Source organism: Tachysurus fulvidraco, chromosome 21 (genome assembly GCF_022655615.1).
Source record: "Tachysurus fulvidraco isolate hzauxx_2018 chromosome 21, HZAU_PFXX_2.0, whole genome shotgun sequence".
Classification (NCBI taxonomy): Eukaryota; Metazoa; Chordata; class Actinopteri; order Siluriformes; family Bagridae; genus Tachysurus; species Tachysurus fulvidraco.
The window spans coordinates 15,205,006-15,225,691 of NC_062538.1; the positions used below are offsets into that span (position 1 = coordinate 15,205,006).

At 37.5% G+C, this 20,686-nt stretch overlaps 1 protein-coding gene across 3 annotated transcripts in view; it reads left to right on the top strand.

Annotated features, from left to right (window-relative positions):
• Nucleotides 1-20,686, top strand: part of kcnt1a (potassium sodium-activated channel subfamily T member 1a) — a 42,032-nt gene that overhangs the window by 20,445 nt on the left and 901 nt on the right. The window contains exons 10-29 of one of the 3 annotated variants that reach the window (XM_027178990.2): nt 4,885-4,979; nt 5,601-5,784; nt 6,742-6,906; nt 8,043-8,179; nt 8,760-8,823; nt 9,467-9,575; nt 9,971-10,079; nt 10,478-10,627; nt 11,142-11,377; nt 11,831-12,044; nt 12,632-12,737; nt 13,461-13,633; nt 15,424-15,495; nt 16,328-16,462; nt 16,590-16,701; nt 16,890-16,991; nt 18,023-18,106; nt 18,652-18,780; nt 19,703-20,018; nt 20,239-20,301. In XM_027178990.2, the coding sequence (XP_027034791.1) occupies nt 4,885-4,979; nt 5,601-5,784; nt 6,742-6,906; nt 8,043-8,179; nt 8,760-8,823; nt 9,467-9,575; nt 9,971-10,079; nt 10,478-10,627; nt 11,142-11,377; nt 11,831-12,044; nt 12,632-12,737; nt 13,461-13,633; nt 15,424-15,495; nt 16,328-16,462; nt 16,590-16,701; nt 16,890-16,991; nt 18,023-18,106; nt 18,652-18,780; nt 19,703-20,018; nt 20,239-20,301 (2,755 nt within the window). The remainder of the gene's footprint in view (nt 1-4,884; nt 4,980-5,600; nt 5,785-6,741; nt 6,907-8,042; nt 8,180-8,759; nt 8,824-9,466; nt 9,576-9,970; nt 10,080-10,477; nt 10,628-11,141; nt 11,378-11,830; nt 12,045-12,631; nt 12,738-13,460; nt 13,634-15,423; nt 15,496-16,327; nt 16,463-16,589; nt 16,702-16,889; nt 16,992-18,022; nt 18,107-18,651; nt 18,781-19,702; nt 20,019-20,238; nt 20,302-20,686) is intronic. The other 2 variants (XM_027178998.2, XM_027179006.2) reach the window with 2 other exon arrangements.

A 20,686-nucleotide genomic window follows, 5' to 3' on the forward strand; every position in this document is an offset into this window, starting at 1 on the left:
TTGGTTAAATTTCTGGAAAACAAAAAGTACTATTATTTATTATTATTTATTTGAAATTTAATATTTACATATAAAATGGAATTGAATTGAACAGGATTAAAATGTGTAGACCATGCATCTGGGATGCCAGATTTATTAGCACTGGATGTTTTCAAAATGGAGATTTTAATAGCTTTGAGCACACCACATTTACACACAAGCAAAGTCCTCCCAAGATCAGACCTCATATACTATGGTCATAAATTGAATAAATATCAAATATTAAAATAACAATACTTTGTAGTATATATCAAAGGCATATCCTCATGTTGACTCAAGCGATTCAGGGACCAAAAACGTTTTTAGAAGGATTTTTGTACAGAAAAAGGAAAGAAAATTAAAACACACAAAAGTAAGAGGGTTATTAATAGATTAAATAAGTATTAGTTTAAGTGCTTCCAGACTTTTAGGTTCTTTAGTATTCATATAAAGACAGTCAGATGTTTGGAATCACTTAGACAGAAAAGAGTCTTGAACTTTGACGGATCATGGGCCCAGTCAAGCCATGGTAGAAGACCAAAAAGCTTTAGTACAGATGAACAGGTCAGGTCTAATGTAAGTGAATACAGGTAGGGGACATTGTAGACAAGTATCAGTGTTAATCAGTTAAATCTGATGCAGGCAGCTACAGGAAGCCAGTGGAGGCTACATATGCTGTAGCAAAAGATTCATCATGGTCAGTGGAAAGGGTAAGACGAAACACTGGGGCAGACATCAGTCATCTCAAGATAACAAGAGATTGAATAAGTACATGAGTAGCCTCTGTGGAAAGAAATGACTAGAACCTTCTGTTATTGAAAAGGAGAAACCTGTAAACCTGAATCAGTTTAGCAAAGTAAGGTGAGAAGGATAATTGGTTGTCTGGAACTAATGAGTGGTTGTATGTAGTGTCAGATGGTTTGATATGAGAATTGTCCAGGGAAATCACAAATGATTAACATGCATCTACGGGGATACACAGTAGCTCAGTCTTGCTAGGATTTATTTTCAGCTGATGAGCTGCCATCCATGACAGGAAGTCTGCCAGACATGCTGACAAGTGAAATACATATTTTTTTCATATCATCTGTCCACTGCTCATTCTAAGTGAAATGTCCTTAAACAGCACCTGGAACTGGTCACACTTTGTGTGTTCAAGAAGTGCAGAAAGCATTCTTTGGCAAGGTAGTTATAATATTATTGCTGTAATTATAATAGAAAGGGATGGATCAAGGTTTGCATTCCACATCTTCTGAAAAGGAGTACTGTACCTAGTAGTGTACCTAGCAAGGCTGTCTAATGTACGGAATGCTGGCTTTATAGCAGTCTGTTTACTTCTGTTTCTGTTGAATGGTTGGGTTCAAAGTCCCTTTGAATAGGTACAGTGAATGAAAGAAGTTGTACATATGGTTTTGTGTTAACGGAGTGCCAAGACAAAAGTTTAGCAGGGAATATGTTGGTAAAAACATTAAGTTGCTTGGGACGTGTGTAGAAATCTCTCACAAAGGAACTTGGATGCAAAGACCTTTATTTCTATGACAGTATAGACACAAGAGTACTGGCTAGACAGAAACTGAGTTTAAGCCACTGACCATTTGGGATTCATTCATTCATTCATTCATTCATTCATTCATTCATTCATTTTCTACCGCTTATCCGAACTACATGGGTCACGGGCATCAAGGCAGGATACACCCTGGACGGAGTGCCAACCCATCACAGGACACACACACTCTCATTCACTCACACAATCACACACTACGGACAATTTTCCAGAGATACCATCTGGGTTATGTATGAAATTTTTTGTTAAGATAATTAACTTTTATCTGTATCACCTTTTTCTCTATATATATCTAAATATCTACTATATATATAGCATCATATATATCAACATCTACTACATATATTAAACCATATATATTTGGAATGCAGACACTTCAGAGATTTGAGAGGTGGGAAAATTTAATAAAAATGGTGCAGAAGTAAGAATCATTGTTTCATCAGCAAAGTGCTCATTGAAGACGAGTGAAGTCCCAGTGAGGTGGGACACAGAAAGCTGACAAGGCACAGCATGGTCAGGGAGCATCATCTTCGGTCTCCTCATATGGCTCTGTGGAAAAGAAGTAAACGTGTAAGTTTAGAGACCAACAAAAAGTTAACTTACCTGTATGAGAATGCAGTGCCCCATGAAGATCTCCATTCTTCTCCTGGAGGGTGAAGAATCACTGGTTTGGTGTGCTTTTGCTGCCCCTTTGGGGCAACAGGGGGGATTTCCTTCAGCCACAGTGAAAGCAGTTAATTCTACTGTAACCAGCAGTATCTGAAAGACTGTGACTCTACGAAAGGTTGCACTTCACTATCCACTTTCACTCAGGTAGGTTGGAGTGACGCATACCATCTGACAGAGGCTGCAGTTGAACACGGTGATGGAATCAGCATGGAAATATTCTCAGATGATGCTGTAAACGTAGAATACAAGGTTCCAAATATTGCCTGTAGTTTATATGCTTCTACTGCAATAGGATTCCACCTCATCAAGAATGAGCCCCTATTCACTCCAGGCTAATTCTAGGTAGATAATCTTATACTAACAGCTGCTAAGGAAGAATTGACTCATTAACAGCAATTACTGGCAGACATTAAAAAATCACCTACTGTGATCCACAGGACAGTTACAGAAGAGCTTGCCTTAATGTTGTTAATTTTGTTATTAATTTGACTCATTTCATTTCAAAAATCAAGTACATAAACTAGTTAACTAGATAACTAATATAATAAGCTTTCACCGTTTCATTCTGGTTGTCAGACTGCTTTTTAAAGATAGATCCCATTCTTCAGAAGATCTTGTAGTAGCTGTATGTGTGGCTTTGCTTTCTGAAAGTTGAAATTACAGCGTTGTTAAGTACCGCATTGACAAAGTGCAATGCAAGGCTACTCTTGGACATTCACAGAATTGTCCCTAAGCCACTCCTGTGTTGTCTTGGCTGTGTACTAAGTGTTGCTGGCCCAGTCTGAGGTGCTGAGCGCTCTGGAACAGGTTTTTATTAAGAATGTCTCTATACTTTTCTCCATTCAGCTTTTCCGCAACCCTGATTAGTTTACGAGTCCCTGCTGACTAAAAACACTCCCACAGCATGATGCTGCCACCTGCATGCTTCACTGTTGGGATTGTATTGGGCAGGAGATGAGCTGTGGCTGGTTACCTCCAGACATAATGTTTAGAATTGAGGCCAAACAGTTTAATCTTGGTTTTATCAGAGCAGAGAATCTTGTTCCTCTCAGTCTGAGACTCCTTTAGGAGCTATTTTTGCAAATTCCAAGCAGGCTTTCATGTGTTTTGCCCTGAGGAGAGGCTTCTGTCTAGCCACTTTGCCAAATCCCATTTTGGTGGAGGACTGCAGTAATTGTTGTCCTTCTGGAACTTCACACAGGATCTCTGGAGCTCAGTCAGAGTGACCATCGGGTTCTTGGTCCCCTGTCTTACTAAGGCCCTTCTCCCTGATTGCTCAGTTTGGCCTGGTGACTAACTCTTAGAAGAGTCCTGTTTGTGCCGAATGTCTTCCACTTGAGAAATATTGAGGCTGCTGTTCTCTTGGAAATCTTCAGTGTAGCAGAATTTTTTGTACAGTAGCATTCCCCAGATCTGTGCCTTTCAACAATCTTGTCTCTAAGCTCTGCAGACGGTACCTCAGTACCTTCATTGCTTGGTTTTTGCTCTGATACGCATTGCCAGCTGTGAGGCCTTCTATTTATAGGTGTGTGCCTTTCAAAATCATATCCAATCAATTACGACAGGTGGACTTAAATCAAGGTGTTCAAAACATCTTAGCATCGATCAAGAGAAATGGGAGACACCTAAGCTAAATTTCAAGTGTTGTTGCCAAATGGTCTGAATACTTATGTTCATGTGTCATTTCAGGGTTTTTTCTTTTTAAGAAATTTACAGACATTTCTATAATTCTGTTTTCACTTGTTTCACATAATGGGGTACTGAGTGTAGATTGATGAAATGAATTTTAACAATAGTAGTATCAGAGTACAACATAAAAAGTAAAGATTGTGATAAAGATTGAAAAAAGTGAAGGGTTCTGAATACTTTCTAAATACACTGTATATTATTATATTTTATATAGTTCTAAGGTGGTCTCAGAAGTGGCCAGTGAAAATGCTCACAAGCAATAAATGAGTAGAGCTCACTGTCTCCTATTTTTAGGATATCTTCTTCTGAAGGTACTTCATTGGAACATGCAAAATCATGAACTGAATGGACACTGGGCATTTCAAAAGTTAACATACACAGTAATGCTATTTAGCAAATGCAAAATAAACCCAAATAACACAAAGTAGATCTCATAACTTTCAATTTTTCAGTAATAACATTTGTATTTATGACGCAATATAAGAAAACTCTAACAGCATCTCATATAGAATGGCATATATAATATATGATACATACATTTGCACTTATAGCATTGTGCAGGCAATTGTTAAGTCTTTGATATATTTATATCGATTTTAAAGTGCATTACAGTACACAGCTTAAAGGACCAAGCAGCATACATCTACTGAGTATTTGCACTACAGAAACATCAAGGTTTTCTTTCTCACAGGATCAACAAATGTACATTTGCAGACTTTGGTGTTAGTTCAGTATTAAACCCATTTATTTGCTGCCATTAAACTCATCAGTATCTTTAACTGTGTTTTTTGGTCATGTTGGTTTATAATGTACCATCAGACATTGTTGAGATTTCAGAGATTCTTTGAAAACAAAAATGATTTGCAGAAATTGAAATTGTGCATTTGCAATAATTTGTCAATGACATAAATAATTTCATTTAAAATAACATGTTTGGGTTTCAGAATGACTTACACCGAGCCATCCAGAGGACACACTCTGCCATGTTTAACCAGGTCCTTATACTTATCTGCACACTGCTCTGCCTCGTCTTCACTGGGTTGGTCTGTATTTCTTACTCTGAAGAGTAGGACACGTGCACTGAAATAAACCTGTGTTAACCCTGTAGATTCAGTTTGGGTCAAAGTCCTATTTAATGTTACTGGAATATCTTAAAGATTTTAAATAACACCAGACCATGTTAAATGGGGTTCTCCAGAACTTTTTTTTATATATATATATATAAATAAGAGTCAGAGACATCAGTTGAATTAGAGAAATGGTCACAGAAAACTAAGCATAGACAGGTCTTGGAATGATGCATAAGATTATCTTACAGTGAATGTGATAGTGTTTTATTGTATGAATATTCTTGTGTAACCTTAACTAATTAACTGGAGGCAGTTTTATTCCTACAGCAGATTAAGCCAGGTGCTTAGGTTACACAATTCAGTTTCTCAGGGCCTAAATATATTCATTTGGAGCCAAGTCTTATGAAAATAATAACTATCATATCTCCTCGGTTGCTTTGTGCAACACTATAAATTGTTCAACACTATAAATTGTTCAACTGAATACCTGCAAAAGTGTTTTATTGGTTAGTTTCATTCATTAGAAATGCTTCTTGGCCCAGTTCTGCTGTCTGACAGTGTTTCTGTGGTTGCATGTGTGTCTTTTTCAGAACATGTGGGATACAGCATTTGGAGCGAGCTGGGAGAAACCGCCTCTCTCTCTTTAACGCACTTTATTTTTGCATTGTCACTTTTTCCACGGTGGGTTTTGGTGATGTGACACCTCAGATATGGCCTTCACAGCTGCTTGTAGTGGTGATGATCTGTGTGGCGTTGGTGGTGCTTCCCTTGCAGGTTAGTAGATTCTCTCAGTTTAATTCAAATGATAACTTGCTGACTAGGACATATTATATTACAGTGTTGACAAGCTACAAGCCACTCATGAAATGAATAATGTATAATTGCTAAGCTACAGCCAAGCTACAAATTTGCTAAAGTTGCTAGTTGCTACTCTGTGAGCTACTAGGCATGAGTAGCTAACTACACTGAAGCAAGTTATGTGAAAAGGTAAACTGAGGTATAACTGAATACCTAATGAAATGCAGGTGGAAAAGCCACATTAATTTGAAAATAGCTCAACTGCTGCAAACCACTATGAAGACGCACAGTTAAGCTAATGCCCTTACATATTGCTAACTACTCCATTAGACCCAGATACTAAATTTAGCAGGGCACAATGACTTAGTTTAGCATGTTTTCCTTGTACCTCCTGGTTGAAGGTTTGATTCCTTTCTCTGCCCCGTGTTCTCCAGGTTCTTTCCAGGTTCCCTGAAAACATGCATTGTATGCTGATTGCCATCTCTAAAAATGTCCATAGTGTGTGAATGGGTGTGTGAGTGTGTACGTATTCATGCCTTATGATTCTTTGGCATGCATACACAACTTCTGCCCCAACTCCCTCTGGAATAGACTCCAGACTCCCTGCGACAATAAAAAGCTTCTTGACTTGACTTGACTTGACTCTGTGTAGAACGCAAATGAACGGAAGGAACGAATAGTACAGGGAACGTAAAAATTAGTAGATGAATGTTCAGTTTCATTTAAATGTAAAAGAAAATATTAATTTCATTTTCAATTACTGAAAGATATGAGAAAAAACCTAAAGATGAGATAATCATGGCATGAGCATAATGTGTAACCAATGCAGAATACACACGTTCCCTAACATGGGTTATAATCTTAGATTTTATGTTTTCTTATATTTTATACAAATTATACTATTATACACTCACTCTCTCTTTCTGTTTAAAGTTTGAAGAACTGATTTATCTGTGGATGGAGAGGCAAAAGTCTGGAGGAAACTACAGCAGACATCGTGCACAAACAGAGAAACATGCTGTGCTCTGTGTCAGCTCTATTAAAATCGACCTACTCATGGACTTCCTCAATGAATTCTACGCTCACCCACACACACAGGTAAGAATGGCTCTTCTGATATGAAGCAAGCTACTGCTATGGTGTACACTTTTTATGGTTATGCAATGCAATGCAATTGTACTGCATTAATACCTTTTATTGAATAGGATATAGTACAAGAAAAAGTGACAAAACTCCACTCACTCTCTCTCTCTTGCTCTCTCAAAATATGTAAATAAACATGGCAAGGACATTTGGGTTGATATATACATCTAAACATGTTAAATAATTGCAGAACACCCAGAGTGAGCAAAAGTGTTGGAATATAATTGTATTGAAATCATATTGGCTTTTTGAGTCATTTGAAGATCCTTTCTTTCTCCACACGTTGGCCTTTCCATCACTTTGGAAAAGGTTCAATTTAAATCCAGAGGTTTTGAGCCTCATCTCTCTCTTGTGTCTTTCTATCTGAAGTTCTGATTATTACTGATGGGTGTTTGTGGGATATTTCTGTTTAGTAAATACATTCATCCCTACTGTGGAGGTTGTTGGTGAAGTCACTGACTTTTTTAAAAATGTTTCAAACCTTTAGTTTCATTCTTTTCAGGATATTCCAAATTATTGTATTAGGTTTGTCCAGTGCTTATGTAATAGCTCCAGTTGACCCCCCCCCCCCCCCTTTTCCCTTTTTTTAGCTTTAAAAAGATTTGATTTTCTCCCATAGACTGCTCTCTGGCTCTGGCCTTTATGTTGGTTTATCCTTTTTAGCAACAAATGCAGTCTACATAGATCACTTAGATAATGCTTGTGGGGTAATTTTGATAAATAAAAATATTAATATTTACATTTACAAGTAGTAACACAAAATGTATTAGTAACGCTGTACCTTTGGTAGAAAAGTGAGCTCGCATAAGAGATCGTACACTGGAAACATTTGTGATCAGATGCTGTTTATGATGAATTACCATAAAGGGTGGCATTTTAGTGGAGAAAATATGATGTAGGCTTCTCTTCATGCAAGAAAGAGAGATGAGGTGCTGCTTTTTATAAGAAAATGTGCTCTCTAGAATTATGCATAAATATAGAATCTATGCCATCCAGGTGGCCTTTTATTTGTTCCTCTCCTGCCCCTCAGAGAGTCTGTGTCCACTCCTGGCACAACTTAACTCTGTGTATGTCTGTTTGTGTGTGTGTAGGATTATTACGTGGTTATACTGTGTCCATGTGAGGCTGACAGTCAAGTTAGAAGAGTTCTACAGATTCCACTTTGGTCTCAGAGAGTCATATACCTGCAAGGTTCTGCCCTTAAAAACCAAGACCTCCTTCGAGCCAAGTGAGTGACAGCTGCGTCATCAGCAAAATTGCAGCACTACATAACATGCAATCAGGTTTCTATGCTCAAAAAACGTAGCTTCCTAAAAATGGACCCTTTCTTGTGGGTTTTTTTTAACTGACGCTATGAAAAACTAAAGGTTCTGTTTCCTACATGGATCTCTTTTATTAGGAAAATACTCAGCTTTATGGTCCTTCAATTTTCATTCTCCATTTCTCCTTCCTATATTTGTTCCTTCTCTCTTTCATCTGTTGCCATGGTGTTAGAGCCATGAAATGTTAATAACAGTGAAGAATTTTTAGCATCCGAGGCCTTTCTGTATAACAGGCATTTGTGTGTGTGTGTGTGTGTGTGTGTGTGTGTGTGTGTGTGTGTGTGTGTGTGTGTGTGTGTGTGTGTGTGTGTGTGTGTCCACCTGTTCAGTGAAAGCTTGTCACTGGTTTGGAATTTGTCACTGCAATTTTGCCCCCTGATGTGTTATTTCTAACTCTGACTAGGTGATTGTCGGTGCCCTTCTGTGTTTATATTGCTATGATTGTTATGTTGTGTTGATGTCTTTTTTTCCTGTTTGCTGCTATAGGATGGATGATGCAGAGGCTTGTTTTATTCTCAGCAGCAGAAATGAAGCGGATCGAATGGCTGCAGTAAGAATAGCTATAGATCAGTGATCATAAGCTATAGATTGTATGACTGATAAGAATATAAAAAGAATAAATAATAAATAATAACTAACTAGTGATAATCACACAGAAGGACATGAATCTGTCATGTCTTGATTCAGTTGATACATGAGACAAATTATATCAATTAGAAACATTTGCCATGTACAGTATATGACGTATTGTTTATTAATTATTTACCAAAATGAGATTAAAATGAGATTATGTTTATAATCATTATTACATTACATTCACCAGTCATTGGATATTATATGCAATAACATTAGAATCCAAAAGACCACTACAAAGATTAACAACAAGGTTATTTTCTTTAATATAAGTAAAAAACAGTGTGTTCTTTTTGACTGAAAACAGTATTGAAGATTACACATAATAATAATCAAGTCAGTATTAGAAGTTAGTTTTGAAGAAATTACAATTATCCATGTTTTTTACATTGCTTCTAAATTGCTTTAATGTCTGAAACAGAAGCACAAAAGCTATCACTACCTGTATCCTAATATTTTCCCGTTTAATATGAATCAGTCTACATGAATTGCTCCCACTATGAGCATGAAATCATGTTACTTTATACGTTTTTAAAGTGCTTTTAAATTGACTTTGCCAGGATCATCAAACGATACTGAGAGCATGGGCAGTAAAGGATTTCGCCCCAAACTGCCCCCTCTATGTCCAGATCCTTAAACCTGAAAACAAGTTCCACGTCAAATTTGCGGGTGAGTGTTTTAATCCAATCTTAATTTTTCATCGCACTCTTGCTGCCTTATCTTTGAAATATCCCCTTGATTTGATTAAGTCATTACCACCATCTTTGCTCATTCAAATACGCTATGATTAAAATTTGCAGGCAAAAAAAGAAAGAAAATTTGGCAATACATTATATTGTATTTGAAGAATATAACATTTAAGTTGTGATATTAAAGTAGTCAGCTTTTCTATATACTATATGCATGACAATGCAGTTTAGTTCATTTACTTTTATGAGTTTTTCGTTGATAAGCATCATCGCTGTACTTGCTACCAAGTCAGACCAGGTTTCATAAAGACAGGATTGGTCTATGAGTTGTCTACCATTTTGTGTCTAAGTAGAGGGGTGTGTTTCCTGCTGTAGACCATGTGGTGTGTGAGGAGGAGTTTAAATACGCGTTATTAGCTCTGAACTGCCTGTGTCCGGCCACGTCCACTCTCGTCACTCTGCTTGTCCACACATCCCGAGGACAGTAAGTAGCCCATTTTCTCAACAGTCGTAATCTTTCTAATATTCATAATTTATTATTTTTTCATTTGTACACATGCACATTCATGCAGATATCCAGCTAAACATATTAAATCTGGGCAATGCATAAACCCATAAAGCTCTAGAGCATCAGTTAATGTATATATGAGCCATAAGAATAGGAGAATAATGTAATATCAGTGACATTAATTGTAGCATGGTTGTCAACATTTTAGTAATGTGAACATTAACCAAAGCTCTTGCCTTGTATCTGTTTGATTTTATGCACTATGATGTTGACATGCTTGGCTGATTGTATAATTGTATGAATGAGTAGGTGTACAGGTATTACAATTAATTAATGGATAGTAAACATGTAATATTAAGTACTAATGTCTGTAGGGAAGGTCAGCAGTCTCCTGAGGAGTGGCAGAGGATGTACGGCCGCTGTTCCGGGAATGAAGTCTATCACATCCGACTAAGTGACAGCATGTTCTTCAGAGAGTTTGAGAACAAGAGTTTTACCTATGCTGCATTCCATGCACACAAAAAGTGAGTATACACACACACACACACACACACACACACACACACACACACACACACACACACACACACACACACACACACACACACACAAGCCCACAACAGATCAAAGACAAACAGAAAGAAAAACTTGACACAGTGCCACATATACAACCGCAGATGTTTTTTCTTGGTGAAATCCTGTGATAATAAAAACCCTTGATCAAGTCAAATCAAGTCATGCAGCTTTATTATCATTTAAAACATATACACTGGAACAGCATACAGTGAATCTGAGCAACATACCTTCAAAACCATGGTGTTACATAAAAGTACAATGAACTACATGAGACTACACAGAAGTTAAATGATAGTTAATAGTTAATAGACACTACACAAGACTCTACAATACACTAGAACATCATTGGCCACAACGGGGGTGTGTGTGTGTGTGTGTGTGTGTGTGTGTGTGTGTGTGTGTGTGTGTGTGTGTGTGTGTGTGTGTGTGTGTGTGTGTGTGTGTGTGTGTGTGTGTGTGTAGGTATGGAGTTTGTTTGATAGGAATAAAGAGAGAAGATAATAAAATCATCCTGCTGAACCCTGGTCCTCGTCATCTCATGGCTGCTGGAGACACTTGCTACTACATCAACATCACTAAGGAAGAAAACTCTGCATTTACTGTCAGACAGGAAACGCATCACAGCAAGAAACAGCAAAATAGTAACATTTTCAACAGCCCCTCTGAGCTCCCTGTGCACAGTATCATTGCTAGCATGGGTAAGATTCATGTTTTATGTAAATAATTTTCACATAATAGAACCTTGCCCAGGGTGTGAAAAATGGACATATGGATAAAGAAAAGATGGTAGTGTGGTGATGGTGGCAATGAATGTGAGAACTGGTATATTTTCAACGAAATTATGAATGTTTGTTTTAAAACCTTTTTAATAATGATATTTACCATAATAATGAATAATAGAAAAACACAATGACTAGAAATCCATTTTTTTTAGATTTTGTTGGAATTATGTGTCATTATTGTCAACTGGGATATCATATGGAAACCTACTGAGGAACAAGCAAAAAAAAACAGAAAGAAAGAAATGTTTATTCTGACCTGCATTTTTAACCTAAATAAAAGTTAAAGCCCTTTTCTGCTCTTTGTTCATGTTTTAATTCTCAGTAGAGTAACCCATCAGATGTAAAAAATTCTGGTTTTGTATCGCCTAGGAACCGTTGCAATGGACTTTCAGAACACTAGTCCAACAGGAAACACAGCCAAACTGGCACCGCCCTCAGAGAATGGACCAGAAAGTCGCCGTACCAGCATCGCTCCTGTTCTGGAGGTTGCAGACTCTGCCTCTTTACTGCCATGTGACCTCCTCAGTGACCAGTCAGAAGATGAAACTGCACACTCAGATGAGGATGTTCCTTCTGTCTCTGAGTATGTGGCTTTTTCCAGGGGATCCTAAGCTCAAGTTGTTCTCTGTGTGGTTTTCACATGTTCTCCCAGTATCATTGTCGTTCGCTCCATGTCCTCTGGTTTCCTCTCACACACCGTAAATATGTTTAATTGGTGTGTTGGCTACACCAAAGTGTCCCTAGGTGTGACTAACTGTATGAATATCTATGTGGTATGGACTGATGTCATATCCAAGGTGTATTCCTGCCTTGTGGTGTCATATCCAAGGTGTATTCCTGCCTTGTGGTGTCATATCCAAGGTGTATTCCTGCCTTGTGGCTTCTGCAACTCCCAGGAGAAAGTGTTCTTTTAGATGAATAATTGAAAGTTTTAAGTGGGACCATTGTGAACATCCCCTCCCATTGTGAACATCTCCTGAATTCATTAACACAAAATAGTTCATCTACTTGATTTCCCTAACCAGCCTTGGTGATATTCAAACTAACAAACCACAGTAACCAAATACAAAATCCTCATTTTTGTTTGCAAAGGTACAAAAAAACCCCAATATACAGCCAGGGGTAATGTACTTGTTTCTAAAGATTGTGACTTATGTCTAATGACTGCAGGTGTGTGAAGGGTTATCCTCCCAACTCACCCTACATAGGCAGCTCACCAACACTGTGCCACCTCCTGCTCAATAAGGCCCCGTTCTGCTGCCTGCGTCTTGACCAGGTTAGCCACCGCTAACATTTTTAATTTTCTTTCATGATCACTTAATTCCTGGCTACCCACATTGAAGCCAAATGTACTGTTGCTTAATATACCTTTTGGTGCTAACCATCATCAGAAGTCTTATTTATTTAATACTTTCTTACTAATTGACCTTTTTAGGGTATAATGATTTAAATATAGGTGTACCACAAGGTTGCATGCTTGGCATCTGTCTACATTAGCAACAATTCAGAGACAGTTGCACACACAAGGAAGCCTTAACTGGGCTCTTAAAGAGGTGTGTGGCAATTATATTAATTGTAACTCTCAAAAACTAAAAACATAGACTGTTCCTGACTGTTATGCTCAATAAGCACCATGGGATGTTATTTGCAAAGAGTACAATGCTGCCTGAAAACACATCTAAATTTGAAATGCAACTTAGAATTTGGCACTTTTTTGAAGATTACCCAATGTTTAGGTGAGCAACCAACAAAACGACTTGATTTTTGCCCATAGACAGCACTCTATCTGCATTTTTCTTTTTATTAACTGTTTACTTCTGCTATAATGTTAATGATTCAAAGAAATAACATGTAACTGATTTGGGATTTTAAGGTAATAACATATCATGCCATTGATTATTTACCTATAATAGCATCTGATTTATTTTATTCCACAATTCTACAGATTATAGAAATGTTTTATCTTGATACATTGATTTTTGTATTTGTACTGTTGCAGGCATGTGAGCATGTTAGCTTTGAGGAAGCTAAAGCATATGGCTTTAAAAACAAGCTCATCATCGTGTCAGCTGAGACGGCAGGAAACGGCCTATACAACTTCATTGTGCCTCTGAGAGCCTATTACAGACCCAGAAGAGAACTGAACCCAGTCGTACTGCTACTTGAAAACCTGTGTGTACACTCACACACACACACATGCACACACACACACACACACACACACACACACACACACACACACACACACACACACACACACACACACACATAATAGCTTCATTCACATACTCAAACATACATAAATATACAAGATCATATAACAGGTGCACAGACAGATACACTATATGGCCAGATGTTTGAGGACACCTCATCATCACAAACATATAATGTTAATATAATCTCTTTCTTATAGAAAGCTTTCCACTAGATGTTGGAGTTAGGATTTGTGTTCATTCAGCTACAAGAGCATTAGAGATTATACTTTGAGGGAACTGTGGGTATAGTCAGTGTACTAAAAGTGGCCTTTTATTGTGGCCAGCCTAAGGCTGTACAATAATCATGCTGTCTAATAAGCATCTTGATATGCCACACTTGTGAGGTGGATGGATTATCTCGGCAAAGGAGAAGTGCTCACTAACACAGATTTAAACAGATTTATGAACAATATTTGAGAGAAATAGGCTTTTTGTGTACATAGAAAATGTCTTGAATTTTGACTTCAGCTCATGAAAAATAGGGGCAAAAACATGCAAAAAGTGTTGTGTTAATAATTTTGTTCAGTGTAATAATATCTATCTATATCTATCTTTATACACACACACACACACACACACACACACACACACACACACACACACACACACACACACCATGCAGGCAAGAATATTATACCATGTCCCTATATAGTATACCACGCAGTGAAGAGTATTGTGTGTGTGTGTGTGTGTGTGTGTGTGTGTGTGTGTGTGTGTGTGTGTGTGTGTGTGTGTGTGTGTGTGTGTGTGTGTGTGTGTGTGTGTCCTTCATTTGTTTGGTTACAGAAGATATGGTTAGAGATCCAGTTTAGATAAATTCAAATATTGTTGAAGAGGTGTGACCTTTGTGTGTGTCTGTGTGTGAGTGAGTGTTTCCTTTTGGTCACAGATGTTAAGGAGGTTTGAGATAAATGCAAATATTGTTGTAGAAGTATGACCTTTGTGTGTGTATATGAGTGTGTATCTGTTTGTGGGTGTAGGAAGAAAACTCTTTCATCGCAAACGCATCAGCAGCAGCACCATGCGCAGAGTGCACAAAAGAACCAGAGATTTACATTATATTTAAACTATACTTTGCCTTGAAAAGTGAGTGAGTGAGTGAGTGAGTGAGAGAGAAAGAGAGAGAGAGAAAGAGATAGTGAGAGAGATCAACTAAGAAAAGCAACAGAAAATTGAGAAAAAGTGAATGCCTTTGTGTGCCATACATTCTTAATTAATTTCATACTGTTTCATACTATCTTTGTAAGACCTTACATTGACAATTATTAATGCAGGCAGCTATTTAATGCTATAGCTATTTAATGCTATGCCTACAACTTTTGACACATTTTGGCTCTTATTTTTTCCCCCATATTCTTTAAATAAAAGCATTTTTTCTCATGTGGACCTGAAAGTTTCCCCACAAGGTATAAACAATTTAAAATCCCTCCTTGCAGGGATTTGTGCTGCCCACATTCACCATCTATACCAAAAATCATAATCAATATTTAGCTAATTCATACATAACCAATGTCCACATTCTTTTTTTTCTTTGAAGGAGAAGGCTGCATATGTCTCACCAGGGATGTAGTGACAGGAGATTCAGAGAAATATTCATTATGCTGACCTTGGGTCTACAAAATATATGGCAGTTCTTGTGTGCACATCTGTGGGTAATTGTGGATGTCATTTCTTCTGTGCACATCTTTTGTTTTCCTTTTGTTGTAGGCCAGATGAGCATTTTCTGGAAGCCATTTCCTGTTTCCCAATGGTCTACTATATGGTTGGAACCATTGACAAGTAAGCATGGATTAAACTTTTATTCTTTATGATTTTTTTCTCTCTCTGTATTTCCTTGTTACAATTCTTTCAATGTCTTACTCTATTCCTAAACCAGTACAAATATCTGTTCACTTTCAATCTAAATATTAGATAAAACTTGGAGCATTACAGTTCGGACAAAAAGAACAACAAATGGTTGTGCAGGTTCACCAGCTATGTAAAATCAATAAGATCGGGTCCTAAAAAGCACCAAACAAGTGCACACAGTCTCGAGAGGCTGTAAAAGATACACGCTACTGGATCTTTTTAGACACATTTAACTGTCTTTTTATTTTAGATTATTTTATTATATTATCTTGTATATTTCTGTCTATTTTCTACAAAACACAAACACACAAACACACACACACCAAAATAAATTCCTTTAGAAAGATACTTTTAGATAAATATAAATAAGTGTTTTCTACATCAGAAAAAAAAAATTCTGCTCTACAGAGTACTGCTTTTACTGCTAAAAGTGTATTTTAGTAGTTTTTAAAAGCAAAAAAAAGTAGTTTTTTTTTTTTCATGTCAAGAGTTTTGTACAGTACCAATACAAACAAAACCATTTCTTCTCACCCAATATGGTCTTGCCATTTCTCACCTATTGGCTAACTATCCTTAACACAGCCTGTGGAAATTTATAATGCTATATGCGTACTTGTGATTGCAATGTAATACATGCAAACATTCGATGTGATTTTAGCATGTTGAAATCTCATGGTGTGAAGAAACAGGAGTGCCTTAACAGATAAAATCTGATCAAGAGGATTGGTGATCAAATCTGATTGGTGATCTGTCTGATTGACAGCTTGGACAACTTGTTACAGTGTGGGGTGTTGTATGCTGATAACCTGGTGGTGGTGGATAAAGAGAGCACAATGAGCGCTGAGGAGGATTACATGGCTGACGCTAAAACTATCGTCAATGTTCAGACCATGTTCAGGTGAATCAAAGCAGGAAATCTAATTATATGATGATGATGATGATGATGATGATGATGATGATGATGATGATGATGATGATGATGATAAAAAAATATTACAATAATAACAAAAACAAGCTCTTTCTAGGTTGTTCCCCAGCCTCAGTATCATTACAGAGCTGACTCATCCGTCCAATATGCGCTTCATGCAATTCAGAGCAAAGGACAGCTACTCCCTGGCTCTATCCAGACTGGAGAAGGTGAGAAGGTTATTTTTCAGAGAATAAGGCAAAGCTAGAAGAAAAAAGATACAGTATGTGCACTTGTGTTTACAGATTTGGAACCTTCTGAATGAACTGCAATGAAAATAGTGTGTGTGTATTTTTCTATTTTTGCCTGTATGTGCATTTATTTTGATGTGTGTGTGCGTGTGTGTGTGCGTCTTTAGAAGGAGCGTGATAAAGGCTCTAATCTGGCCTTCATGTTCCGCTTGCCATTTGCTGCTGGCCGAGTCTTCAGCATCAGCATGCTGGATACACTCCTCTACCAGGTCTGAGGTTTTTTCAGTATACAGTGTTTATGTGCTTATGTGATTGAACAAAAGAAATCTAATTACATATTTGCTTTTCTGATTTGTCTAATGCTTTCGTTTCACATACAGCGAGACAGCGCCATCTGTTAAATGACTTTTTTCACAACCTCATGCTGTAACATTTATTACATAATAGAGCGGGATTCCTCTGCACCGCAAATTCCACTGTAAAAATGTTTTTGTTAATTATTGATCATAAATTGTTGTTAATTAAAATAATGAATCATTTATTTAGTCTGTAATTGATTATATTATTTCAGCGTTCAAACATCCTACTCCCGAGATAATTTCCGAGATAAAGTGTTTGTTTGAAAGTATGGGTGCGTCATAAAACCATCGTAAAATAATATTTACAAGCATACTGAACCTTGTAGCCGTGTTTGAGCACATGTTGGAAGGTGCAGCTTTGGGATGTGATAGTCTAGTGATTAAGGCATCGGACTATTGATTATAAGGTCTTGAGTTCGCGTCCCAGGTCCACCAAGCTACAGTACTACTGCTGGGCACTTGAGCAAGGCCCTTAACCCTCAATTGCTTGGGTGTATAAAATGTTCAGTCACTGAATGTCTGCTAAATGCCGGAAATTATATAGAAATGTGTTTGCACGAATACAATGAATTCTGCAAATTTGTCATAGAACTGTTTTGCATGCCGCACTTTTAATTGTACTACAAACTGTTGTACAAACTATGCACGTCAGATTTAAATGCTGCAACAACCTTCTACAGTCAATATGTCTGCATATGTTTACCAAACAAAACCCCTTTTTTGCAGCACACAGACCACACAGACTGTATACTAGTTAGCATTATTGTATATATCTGTCTTCTGTATATATTGTGTATATCTGTATATATTATTGTACATATCTGTCTTTTGTCTACGGTTAAATTTTCTTTTCTGGAAATGACTTTCATGGATTGGATTGTTTCTAATGGATAATTATTTGCTGTCGCTATTCAGCTATTTTTGTCGAATTTGTTTGTTAGTGTTTCGTGAAGGACTACATGATCTCGATTACACGTCTGCTGTTGGGGCTCGACACCACACCCGGATCAGGATACCTGTGTGCTGTGAGTCTATGTGTTTGTTTGGAAGTGTGAGGTTGTAAAATGATCCTGAAATGTGTAGTTGTATTTGTTCACTTGCATTACATGTAAAGGATTAATAAATGATTTGGAAGGTATGAAGGTTTGAGAAATTAAAATGAAATTTGATTTATTTGAAACATGTATAAAGTGCATTAATTTGTGAATATAGAGTGTGTTTAAGGTTTCAATTGTTGTTAATAGTATAGCTAAACAGTTCGATATCTTTTTATATCCTTTTTCAGTGTTTATGAATGCAACATATAAAAAGTCCTGTCAACTCTACAGCATTCACCTGATTTGTTTATAAAACCCTCATATTTATGCTGAATAAATAATGCATAAATAATAAGCAATAATACATTTGATTGTATTAATAATAAATATTACACTGATAATGTATCATTCTAATGTTTGCATTTTTTCCTTGGTGTGTGTGTGTGTGTGTGTGTGTGTGTGTGTGTGTGTGTGTGTGTGTGTGTGTGTGTGTGTGTGTGTGTGCGAGTGTGAGTGCGTGCGTGTCCATTTAGATGCGTGTGCGTGAGTGTGACTTGTGGATCCGCACGTATGGAAGACTGTTCCAGAAACTTTGCTCCACAAGCTCTGAGATCCCTTTTGGAATTTATCGCACTGAGTCCCACATGTTTCTGTCATCTAAGGTGAGGTGCAAACACAAACACACACACAATCATAGTGATACGTTTAACACACTTCTAAACAGATTCAGGATGTGTGATATTCCAGAGGTTTATTAAACACCATTTAAAATTCTAGTCACTAAACCAAGCTAACTGTCAAACAGGGTTAATTATCATTATTGTTTTACTGAAGTTAACCTGTTTTTATTGGCCAGACCCTACTGTAGTTGTTTAAGCCACCTCTTTTCTGTCCAGAGATGATGCTCAATCACAAAGTCATTCTTTATTACAAGCACATCAGTGCATAATGAGTGAAAGCCTGTGTACTTTGTGCATTTGGGGATGATGCTGCTGTGGGGATCTCACTGAAAATGATTCACACCTGAAAATTTGTAACCAGAAAGTGTGTAAAAAAGATCCACGGACCAACTGTTCTGTACACGTTTTTGTGTTGGAGTTATACACAGATTTTTTACATTATTTTATCTGCAATCATTAGAAGCAAGCAACCACACATGCACAGCTGAGAGGTAATAGTGTTCATGCACAGAAAGGCTAAAAAAAGGAATAATCCAGAGGCAAGAGTTAGCAAATGATCTTAACAGAGAAAACCCAAACAGAGCAAGAAGGCTCAGAATTACACAGTGTATTAAAAAAAAAGAGGCAAAGTGCTTAAATGGCACAACAGAAGAGTTTGAAGATCATACGTTCGAAACTTGGTGCTACAAACAGCCACTGTCCGGAAGACAAGCGAACAAAATTAGACACGCTTTCAGAGTGGGGCTGATGACATACTATCTTCCCCCTTGTTAATCAGAGTAAAACTGGTCAATTGTTGGCATCTTAACCCTCATGTATGCATAAAACCTCAGATGTTTTCCTCAGTGTTTTCCTCCAAGTGGCTGCCCTATGGTTGATTGTTTTTCTACTGTTTTCTTTCAAGTCCCAATGTACAGGTAGCGCAGAAGGATGGGCAGACACCAAGGAGAAGGGGGAGGAGCCAAAAGTAATGATGCATAGTTCTTCAGGAAGTGACCAATCAGAACCCTCCCTTTTGAGGAGGAAGAGCATGTACTGGACAAGGCGCCTGAGTAGACGAGCCATGAAAAGGAGCGACTCAATTTTCTCCAGCCAGACCAAACATGGGATGTCCCGACTCTCAGAGAGGGCGGAGTTAACTGAGCTTGTCAGAAATCGCATGCAGCACCTAGGCCTACACACAGGATTCAGTAAATACCTATTGAAAATGCCCACTACCAGTAATTGATTTTGTTTTATCAAAAATTTTTACAAATCATAAAATTCCAAAGAGCACTAATGCTAGTATGTGAGTTTGCGTTCTATGTTTAAACTAGTTTCTAGTATTTGCACTTTGTTCTCTATCCACCGCTCTTCCCCATCCTTCACTAAATTGTTCTCTTTTCTTTTTCTCATTTTTTTCAAATCTCTGTCTTCACTGCTGTTTGATCCTCTCTTCAGAAGACGTGACCATCCTGACAGCCAGTGATGTCATGAACAGAGTCAATTTAGGTTACTTACAGGGTAAAAATTTCCAAACCTCATTTTAAATATTCTCCGCTGTTTTAATCGGAAAGTATTGGATTTCCACTGATTGTTTTAGCTTTTAAGAACCTTAGAAAGCAAATATGCACAAGAATACAGGTGTATCTTTGGTTCTATACCTGGATAACCACCAGCAGCTCAATGTTTGTTTGTGTGTGTGTGTGTGTGTGTGTGTGTGTGTGTGTGTGTGTGTGTGTGTGTGTGTGTGTGTGTGTGTGTGTGTGTGTGTGTGTGTGTGAGTGCACCGAAATCTTTCAGCAAATGTGACATTTGGCACAGAATTGCAATAAACAAAGCTGGGCCAGATTAGCGTTAGCCTCAGCTTTGCCAGCATGCTGCCAAGTCGTCACCATTTGCTCTTTAA